Consider the following 11,116-nt stretch of genomic DNA (forward strand, 5'->3'; position numbering starts at 1 on the left):
AGCCGATGTTAGCCGAGTCCCAGCATACTGGTCACTATGCAACGCGAGTCAACAGCGGTAACATAACACGGGATGCCACGGTTGCTACACAGCAGGAAACAACTCCGACAGCGTTGATAGCAACACGGCGCCAAACAACAGTGGTGCCTATTACGTGGCTGTTTTCTGTGTTGTCCAGAATGAGGCTAATTAAGGGGCAGTGAAGACTATTCACAGTCAGTTCCGAGTTAGCCAGCAGTTAGTTCTCGAGTTCTCTAGTTACAAGTCAGTCACCAGTTAATTGTATTCTGGCGTAATTGCAGTACAGTATTTGTGATACTGCCAATGGCAGTAATGTTGAGCTTGTAAATTGTGTGATTGTAAGAGCGAATGTGAAATAAAATTTGCTATATTCAATAAGGCGTGTAGTTATTTGTCGCGTTATACACTCAACATGTGACAGTATGTTTTAAATGCACTTACCTGCTCTAGTTATTAATGACTGTAAACACTAAATATATGAAATGAAATCTAAAAACAAACTCTTTATGTTAACTTAATGTTCGGTTGCTCACCACGTGTAATTATGCTGCAATTCATCACAGTCTTGCTTACTTTGTTACATCGACTGTAATGATTTGTACCACCATGACATATGACTTGGTTGCTAGAGCCTTGTTTATGGTAACAGGGTTTACCATGTAACAGTGAAGTTAGCATAAAAGTAGAAGTTGCATCCTCATACTTGGTATTCCAGGATGTATCCTGTATAATCTTTCTGTAATTTCGGGCATATATCCTGACCGATTGAAATATGCAAATACAGGGTGGGGCGCAGAAACTTCCTTTCTTTGAAGGCGAATGAAAGAAAAATTATTGCTGATAGACAAAATTTATGTTTAGCTAATGAAAGAACATACTTTAAAGTTTTAAATTGTGTAGTTTTAAACAAAATATCTTGAAGGTGGTGGCCACCATTCTCTATGCACTGACGCAACCGTTTTCTGAAGTTCCCCTCTGCATGTTTCAACATATGCACTGGAATTTGGGCTACTTCCTGCCGAATAACATTCTTCAGCTGAAGCAGGTTTGTGGGGCGATGTTTAAAAACCTCTGCCTTGAGGTATCCCCATAAAAAAATCATAGGGAGTTAGATCAGGTGAGTGCACTGCCCATGGGATGTCACCTCAAAGCGAGATGAGCCGTCCGGGGAACTTTGCCCTCAAACCTGTCATCGAAGCTGGGGCTGTGTGGGCTGTGGCACCATCCTGTTGGAACCAGACATTTCCTAGATGCATTTCTTCAAGAGCTGGTTCGAAAAAGTTTTTAATCATGTCCACATACCGCTGTGAATTGACAGTAACTGCATGATTGTCTTCTTCAAAAAAATAAGGGCCAATAACTCCAACTCTTGACAGTGCACACCATACTGTCACCGTATCACTGTGAAGTGGCCTCTCATGGAGCTCTCTGGGATTGTTACCACTCCAGTAGCGCATATTCTGCTTGCTAGGTGAAAATGTGCCTCATCACTAAAGAAAACAAGTGCGTCAGGGGTAAAGTTTCCAATAACGTTTCGCACGCTGTTGTTCGGTTCTGGAAATCACGTGGTGACAATTCTTGCACAACAACCATCTTGTAGGGATGGAAATGAAGTGTTTCTGAAGAATTCAGCTCATTGAACGATTGGATATGTCTAGGGTGACTGCATGTTTGTGAGCAGAGTGTCTTGGAGATCTCAAAATTCACTGTTGAACTGCCTCCACATTTTCTGACATTGTAATGGTCCGTTGTCGTCCTGATGATTTTTTCACCACACTCCCGGTTGTCCTAAAGTTCTCTACCCACAAAACAATCGACCATATTTATGCATGTATAGGCCGCAGCACAATTTTCAGACAGAAATTTTAGAAAAAATAATTTTCTTGGAATATTATTTCAGGAGTATTACACCCTGTATTAGTAATTATGAATATAATTTTTTTTAAATGAAGTGTGATTTCGAATATTTCGAATATAAGCCGCACCCCAGTTTTCCTCTTGAATTTTTGGCAAAAAATGTGCGGCCTATACATGCGTAAATACGGTATTTCTGGTCGGGAATCGACCTCTGGGCTTAATTCCGAAGTGAGTACGGAACGCACGAAAAATAGGCTTCAACAGCAAACGCACCCTGGTCACTTGTCCACCTCATGTTTTCTACTGAGGGGTATTAGACAGAAACTTCCGTGACTGCTGCGTTCACCGAGCCTATCCCCACTTTTCTGCGACCTCCCCTCCTTTCACAATGCGTCTTCACAAAAAGGAAGTTTCTGCTCCCCACCCTGTNTGTTTCTGAAGAATTCAGCTCATTGAACGATTGGATATGTCTAGGGTGACTGCATGTTTGTGAGCAGAGTGTCTTGGAGATCTCAAAATTCACTGTTGAACTGCCTCCACATTTTCTGACATTGTAATGGTCCGTTGTCGTCCTGATGATTTTTTCACCACACTCCCGGTTGTCCTAAAGTTCTCTACCCACAAAACAATCTACCATATTTATGCATGTATAGGCCGCAGCACAATTTTCAGACAGAAATTTTAGAAAAAATAATTTTCTTGGAATATTATTTCAGGAGTATTACACCCTGTATTAGTAATTATGAATATAATTTTTTTTAAATGAAGTGTGATTTCGAATATTTCGAATATAAGCCGCACCCCAGTTTTCCTCTTGAATTTTTGGCAAAAAATGTGCGGCCTATACATGCGTAAATACGGTATTTCTGGTCGGGAATCGACCTCTGGGCTTAATTCCGAAGTGAGTACGGAACGCACGAAAAATAGGCTTCAACAGCAAACGCACCCTGGTCACTTGTCCACCTCATGTTTTCTACTGAGGGGTATTAGACAGAAACTTCCGTGACTGCTGCGTTCACCGAGCCTATCCCCACTTTTCTGCGACCTCCCCTCCTTTCACAATGCGTCTTCACAAAAAGGAAGTTTCTGCTCCCCACCCTGTATTATACCATGTTTTAAGAAAGGTGATGTTACTAAAATTGCCAACTATAGACCAATATCTTTATTGACAAGTTTCTCTAATAAATTATTTGAAATATTAGTGTTTAGCAGGCTTAAACAGCATTTTATAAGAAATGATATCCTGGCTCCTGAGCAGTGTGGCTTTCGTAAGGATGTTTCTACACAAACACAGTCTTTAATCTAACTGATACTGTTCTTAAAGCATGGAAAAATAAGGAGTTTGTGGTAGGTATTTTTTGTGATTTGACAAAGGCCTTTGATTGTGTCAGTCGTGATTTGTTGTATGACACAAACTCTGTCCTAAGCGCAACAATTTATTGTAGTTATTTTGTCTTCTTTTCTTATACACTACATGTTTCAGCCATAAATGGCCATCCTCCGGTGTATTTCTCTCACGTAGCTGTTACACTGCACATAGTTTAAAATTTAAAATGTATTAAAGATAAGCAGCGGCACCCACACAGGGAGCCTGCGCAGAATAATACCTGAACGGTGCTGAAAGCAAGAAGTAGCCGCTGCAGCACTGTAGACCTTGAGCAGGTATCCCTGTGAATTTTGAATTTTAAATTTTAAAATTAAAAAAAAATTAATTTAAATTGATTTTAAAATACCAAAATTCAGAAATCAAATTGACGTATGTAAATTAACAAAGATTTTATACATATCTGACAAATATCAGCAAGGGGATTCTGATATATCGGGACCTGTTACAATGGAGAAATGAACATTTAAGAAAGCTGGTGTTTTTAAATTTTAAACTACGTGCAGTGTAACGGATACGTGAGAGAAATACACCTGAGGATGGCCATTTACAGCCAAAACATGTAGCGTAGAAGAAAAGAAGACAAAAGAACTACAATAAATTGTTGCACTTAGGACGGAGTTTGTGTCATACATTGTGTAGAGTGTAACAGGATGCTCAAATATAATATAATTTGTTGATTCAAAAGTTGAAGATGTATAGAGTCAAAGGGCCTATTTTGAAATGGTTGGAGACTTATTTAAAAAATAGAATGCAAAGAGTTGTGCTGCATACTTGTAATTCTACTATTATAATCTCTGAATGGAAATTTTTAAGGTTTGGTGTTCCACAGGGATCTGTCTTGGGACCAGTGTTGTTTAATATTTATATTAATGATTTCCCAGGTACTCTTAAGGAGAGCATGTACTATTTTGTACGCGGATGACACAACAATTTTAATTACCTCAATTGAAATAACAATCTGATAACAGTCTGCTTTTACCGGTTCTCACAGTCTCTTTGCTTGCAGATTTCTTATATATTTTTTCTTCTACCCTGAAGATGCAGGCGATACGTTCCTCCGAAACGTCGGTTAACACCACATATACATGGTGCCAAATCCCAGAAGACTGCTTTCTTCATAGTCACTGCCATGAAAGCCTCAAATCCTACAATCTGATACTTAATTTGAGTAAAACTCACATGATTAAATTTGTGACTCCTAAGTCTCCAGAGTATACATTATCGGTAACATATAATAATTTTAGACTTAAAGATGTTAATAATGTTAATTTTTTAGGTATATATTTAGATTGTCAACTTAATTGGAAAAAACAATCTGAAAAATTATTACAGAAACAGAATACAGCGTGTTTATGCTCAGGAAGTTACAATCCCTTGTCAGTGAACAAGCTCTTCAAATGGCCTATTTTTCTTATTATCAGTCTCAGCTTGAATATAGTATTATACTCTGGGGTTCTTCTCCAGTTATAAAACGTTTATTTGTTGCCCAAAAAATAGTGATTAGGGTTATACTGAGTTTCAGTCCTGGAAACTCGTGTAGAGAAGGTTTTAAGTGGTTGGTTATTTTGATGGTTCCTAGCCTATATATCTATTCTATATTGATGTTTGTTGTTAGAAATCACAATTTTTTTCAAACCAACAATAATATTCATCATATAAACACTAGACAGTTTGGAAAGCTACATGTGTCGTCAGTAGGGACCGGATTTTTATGCCCTAATAATCCCTTAAATATTTATGCATTTATGCATGAAAAACTTCTGAAATATGCACATAAAAATTGATACCAAATATTAAAATTGATTTAACATTATTTTAAGACCAACAAATCAATATTTAAGTTCATTTTATGTAATCACTGAATGATTCACTTGCAATAAAAAGCTATACTTAAATACAAATCATGCAACAAAGCCAACATATTTCATTACAAATTTAAAAAACCAATGGTACTCACATTAGCTCTCTGAACTTTCAACTTCTGTTCTGTTGCAGTTCACAGTTACTAAATGTTTTAAGTTTTCCATAGTAAGTCGCCTCCTATCGTCTCGTAAGATGTCCTTATAGTGGGAAAAACTTCTTTCAGTCTCTCAGTAACTTAGGGGCGCATGTACAAAAGCCGCTATTTGCTCCACTGTTAGTGATTTTTTACTTGGCAGTTCAGTATGTTTACTGGCTAAAATTTCTTCAATTTCACAAATTTGTTCATAACCTGGATTTTTAAAAGAATGCAGTGTACTTTCTCCTTTACTACTTCACGAACTCTTCCAGGAACTGAATTCAATTTGGAAACAGTGGTTTTGAACATGCTTAACGACTGATACAGAGTAGTATTGCTATTGCTTGCCTCCAGTGAGGAAATGGTGGATGGAAGATGAGAGAAGTGAGCAGATATATAGGAAAGACTAGTTTATAGTTCTGTGTTTTTAGTACATCTTGGGCAATTTGAATTGATGCTGCACTTTTGGGATAAAATGTATTCACGACATTGCTAACTGTTTCTAACTGTTCAGTATAATAACTCACTGCACACAGCCACGTGCCCCAGCACATTAAAATTGGTTCTGGCGGAAGTGGAACGCTCGGTGCTACAGCATTAAAGGCTTCTTTTCTGTATGGCGCTTTAAGAAATACCTCCTTCACAGAAGACACCAACTTGTCAGCAAGTGGAAAATTTGCATGAAATGTTTCTGCATCTCGGTGCAACCCATGGGCAAGGCAAGTCAAATGTGTCATATTTGGAAATATAACTTTAAAAGCAGTACCGGCTTTCATCATGTAACTTGCGGCATCAGTCACGAAGAGTAATACACGCTCATACTGAATGCTATTCGGCCATAGTAAATTCATGGAATTGATAAAATATTTAGAAACTGTGGAGCTATTTGTGGTTTCAAATTGCTCTACCGCAAGAAGATATAGGGTAGATTGTTCATTCTTATTAAGGGATCCAACTATACAATTTGCAGTAAACCATCCCTCACAATATTGTGTTTTGTCGATTGATACCCACACAAAATTATCTTGAATCTTATCTCTAATGCTTTCAATTGTAAGATCATAACACTGCTTCACGTAATTTTTGCGCACAGTAGATTCATCTGGCACTTTGCACTGTGTATACTTCTCTATGAAGTTTCTCAGAGTAGGATTGGTTAGTTTCCACAGCGGAATATCTGCCACTAAAAAGGCTTTGCATAAATCAAAGGAAAACTGTGAGAAACTATTATTAGAAAATTCACTAAGCAATTTTTGAACAGGAGCACTTTTCATGGATTTAATTTTAATATTCTCTTTGTGTATATTAGTGTTCAAATGCTGAAGCAATTGAAAGCGTCTTTCTCAACCGTTTTCTCACACGCTCGGCAATAAAGATTTTCGTTATTTGTACTTATCATCTCTCCTTCGAACTCCCGCTGATACAGCTGTAATTTAGTTTTCTGACTTGCTTTCACTTTCGGCATGACTACAGAAAGCTAAACAAACTTAACTACAGCCTAATCACCAGTAATGTGAATGGCCCCCCAGCTTCAAATGAAGACGTGTAACGAACCTCATGGGGACTTCGGAAATAAATATGTGAAGTCCCTTATCAGTTGAATAGTATTACGTTGATAGCGGCTACATGTGAACGCTTCCGACTAATCTCTTCGCGGTCACTTTGATGGTACGCGGATGAGGGGATCAGGGAGGTCCCATCCTGGGTATTGCCTCAGAAACATGAATCATGACGAAATGTTGAGTCAAATATGCAACATATTCTAATACAGAAAACAAAAATTGTGTACACATGACCATGATTGAAAATTTGAACATAAAATTAAAAAATACATATGATAACTATTTTAAAAAGGAAATATGCAGTATGAATAGAGATCTTCGAAAATATGATGCTTATTCATAAAACAGGCAAAATACTCGTATGCATTTACGAGGGGGTACCCAAAAGAAACCGAACTTATTTTTTTTTTAAACTTATTTATTCAGATTTTAAGTACAAACCTTCAATCCCCTTCAAAGTACTCTCCACTTACACTAATACACTTGTCTAGTCTTTTATTCCATTTTTCAAAACATTGTCTTAAATTCATCTTTTGAGATGCTTGACAGCACCTCCGTCGTTTTTTCCTTCACCTCAGCAACATCAGCAAAATGCTGATGCACGGGGCAAGGTCAAAGCACAGCATGCTTCCACACGACCTTGTTTTTGTTCAGCAGTCAGCAGTCGTGGCACAAATTTCGAAGCCACCCTTTTCATTCCCAAATCTTCTGTCAAAATTCACTGAACTGAGCTCCAAGTCACTCCCAACAGCTCCACAATTTCTTCAATGGTCCGTTGTCGATCTTCCTTGATGATTTCACGAATTCTTTCAACATTTTCATGTGTTCGGGCCGTGGCAGGACTACCAGAACGAGGTTTGTCATCAATTGACATTTCACCATTTTTGAAACGGGAAAACCACTCAAACACTTGAGTTTTCCCCATAGCATCGTCCTTGTGTGCCGTTTTTAACATTTCAAGAATTTCTGTTCCACTTTTCCCGAGCAAAAAGCAGAATGTCACCGCCACACGCTGTTCACGAAAATCAGCCATTGCAAAAACGACGATCACACAAAACAGTTGTCACTATAAACTCTGCCGAAACTAGTCCTTACCTTATGAAGCAATGGTAGTCGGCTTATCAACTCAGGAATGTTAGCTCTATGCGCTCATAGCAGCAAAACGCGGTACTACAAAAGCTCTGCCCACAAAAAAATTAGTTCGGTTTCTTTTGGGTACCCCATCGTATATGCACCATCAAACCATGTTCAAAATTTAAGAAATGAAGTAATTCATACATATATCCAAATGAGCATACTTTCTGGTTGCATATTTCTTTCATTAGTCGATTATCTTCGATCCAGAGAGGCATGTTATATTCATCCATTATGGTTTATAATAATCTTCCTCAAAGTATACAAAGGATGAGTGATAATGTGAAGATTTTTAAATGCACGCTGAAAAGTTTCCTCACAACAAATGGCTTTTTATTCAATAGATGAATATAGTTATGCTAAACATGTATAACATTTAGTAACTATATTCATTGCAATTTTGTTTATGAATGACAATGTAAATTATGGATATTTGGTGCTTTTGGTTGTGTGTGGTTGTTTGCTGTTGACACGATTGTACTTCTGCAATCAAGTCTTATTTTGACGAGTTCAATATCCAGTCCAATTCGGACAACAGATCAGTGAATTTATGAATTATGTATATATGTATCCTGATGTTATTCTTGAACCTTCCTCTCATCTTTTAAGTGGTTACTTTCCAGGATGTCAACTGTAATTACCACAGTTCGAGGTACACATTGTTAGTCATATCCTTTGACTCCTACTTATGTGGTTCCATCAGGTCTAAATGTTTTTCCTCTGTGCTAGAGCTCCCATTTTAAATCATTCATGATTTCCTCAAGTTTTACTCCAGGTTTTAAATTTGGCAGAAGACACTAATAGTTGTTTCATGTGTGTTCAAATAAAAAATTATTTGTTATTTTATTTGTTGACTGCTAATGTTTCCAAGATGTGATTACCTGCTCTGACCAAATGGTTGTGCCTAGTCTCTGAGATGTTTTTAAGTGTCTGCTGATGTACCGGTATATTTCTTGTCATGAGCAGATGGTGCATATTGATAGATAAACTGCATCAAAGAAGATCTGAAAATAAAACAGTAATACGGTATAGCATGGACGTGATGCAGTTTAAATGCAGCTGCAAAAGCAGGCAAGGTGCCATTTAAAGAAGTCCTCCAGCAGTTAATGCTGGTGACCAGGAAGTAATATGTTTATTCTGTGTTAATTATGGGAGACCATGTAACACTAATTGAAATTTTTTATGCTCTAAAGTCTTGCAAACTGCATATTAATTGTTATTTTCCATGTTTATAGCTCGACATGGCTAGTTTAGTAGATGAAGTAAATGACAAACACCTTGGGCCATGGGCAGAGGCATGCACTCAAAGTGGAGTGGAGAATACACCATTAACTCCATACATTGACCAAGAGCTACTGTATAATAAACATCTGTACATGGATCCTAGTAAACTTGAGAGCACAGGGTTTTCATGGCTGGTGCTGCAAATCAGCCGAGATAAACTGCAGGAGGTGAGTTTTGGAAGGATACTGAAGTTTGACTTTATATCTTTGTTTTTACTATTGTGTCAAGCTTGGAATCTTAAGTAGGCTGAGATTAGTGTTGTATTGCAGCCAAGTTCCTTCCCAAGGAAGGTACAGTGGGCTTGTAAAATCAGCCCATATATACAGGGTGTACACAAAAGAATGGTGCGGTTTCAAAAGTTAATAGAAATTTTATTTCTCAAATTACACGGTCACAGTGCACACTGTCAGAAGCAGCAGCTCTCCAGGTTTCTCATGCGTTAATCGCAAACCTTCAATATATGCACCCTGGGTCACACGACACACATCCACACGGTAATCAAACTCATCCCAGACCCATTGTAGCATGTCTGCTGTAATGGCCTGCAATGCATGCGTTATCCGATCATGAAGTTCATGGATGGATGTGGACAATGGTGGTACATAAACGCTGTCTTTAACGAACCCCCAAAGAAAGAAATCGCACGGTGTAAGATCTGGCGAACAGGGTGGCCAAGGGAGAAGGTTGTTTTCTCCATTTGTAGCAGAATTTGATTAACGCGTGGATGTGTGTCGTGTGACCCAGGATACACACATGAAGGTCTGTAATTAACGCATGAGAAACTTGGAGAGTTGTCGCTTCTGACGGTGTGCATTGTGACCGTGTAAGTTGAGAAATAAAATTTTTATTAACTTTTGAAACCGCACAATTCTTTTGTGTATACCTTGTATACTGTAACGTGCATATCCAAACCGTCAATTCCTAGGGTGACATCCACTTTCCCGCTACAATGCTACAATTGGAATGCACTATATACATCATATCCTTTAATAAATGAATGTCTATGTAAATAGTAATACTGATGTGAACAGATATGACTGAACAAATTAGAATTTGAGCATACTGTTCACAAAGTAGAAAGATCTGTTTGAGAACTGTAACACATAAGTTACAGCATTAAACATACATTGTACCAAATTTCAAAATGCATATCTACTGCAGATCATTGATCATGCATCCTCATATAATTTTAGTACTGACTTGTGTCTCGTGTGTAGAAATGTATGTGTGCTTGGGGATATCTTTTTCTTATTATCTCCCCAAGACTGGTAACAAAAATAATTAAAAAGTGTCATATGCATTGTCATTCACATTTTCAAAGGTATTAGCAGTTTGATGCAGGAATATCCAAAGCTGGATATTATTTTATCCCAGCTCTACTTCATGCACCTTGAATTATTCGAAGTTATGACAAGTCACAAAAAAAAAACACTCCTTGGCCTGTAGTCCGCAAGCGAACTATACCGACTGAGCGACTGTCTCTTGTCAACGAAGTTAGTGCCAACTTTAGCGGATAGAGGGTGTCGCATGATCAGCGCAATGGATCCCCATGGCTCTTAACCCTTTGACGTGGTCATTTAAATTCCGCGGCCGCGGCTCCTGCGGTAATATATTCAGCCGGCCATTTAAATTTTGCTCGAAAATTATTTATTCATCATTGTTCTTAAATTCTATGAGATAGGAACATGAAACTTTCACTAAAATGATCTTAAATGGTGGTTTTATAACCTTACCTTATAATATGGGCGCCCTGTATCTCGGCCATGGAAGCAGGTTGTTTAGTATTTCAGCAGTGAATGGTACGCCTTGAAGGATGAAACTTTCACTAAAATGATCTTAAATGGTGGTTTTATAACCTTACCTTATAATATG

General features: G+C 37.9%; 1 protein-coding gene across 2 annotated transcripts in view; it reads left to right on the forward strand.

The window, feature by feature from the left end:
* LOC111861917 overlaps positions 1–11,116 on the forward strand; it is a 44,146-nt gene that overhangs the window by 13,044 nt on the left and 19,986 nt on the right. For both annotated transcript variants that reach the window (XM_023846889.2, XM_023846882.2), the window contains exon 6: positions 9,196–9,411. In XM_023846889.2, coding sequence (XP_023702657.2) covers positions 9,196–9,411 — 216 coding nt within the window. The remainder of the gene's footprint in view (positions 1–9,195; positions 9,412–11,116) is intronic.

Source organism: Cryptotermes secundus, unplaced genomic scaffold, assembly GCF_002891405.2.
Source record: "Cryptotermes secundus unplaced genomic scaffold, Csec_1.0 scaffold180, whole genome shotgun sequence".
NCBI classification, from domain to species: domain Eukaryota; kingdom Metazoa; phylum Arthropoda; class Insecta; order Blattodea; family Kalotermitidae; genus Cryptotermes; species Cryptotermes secundus.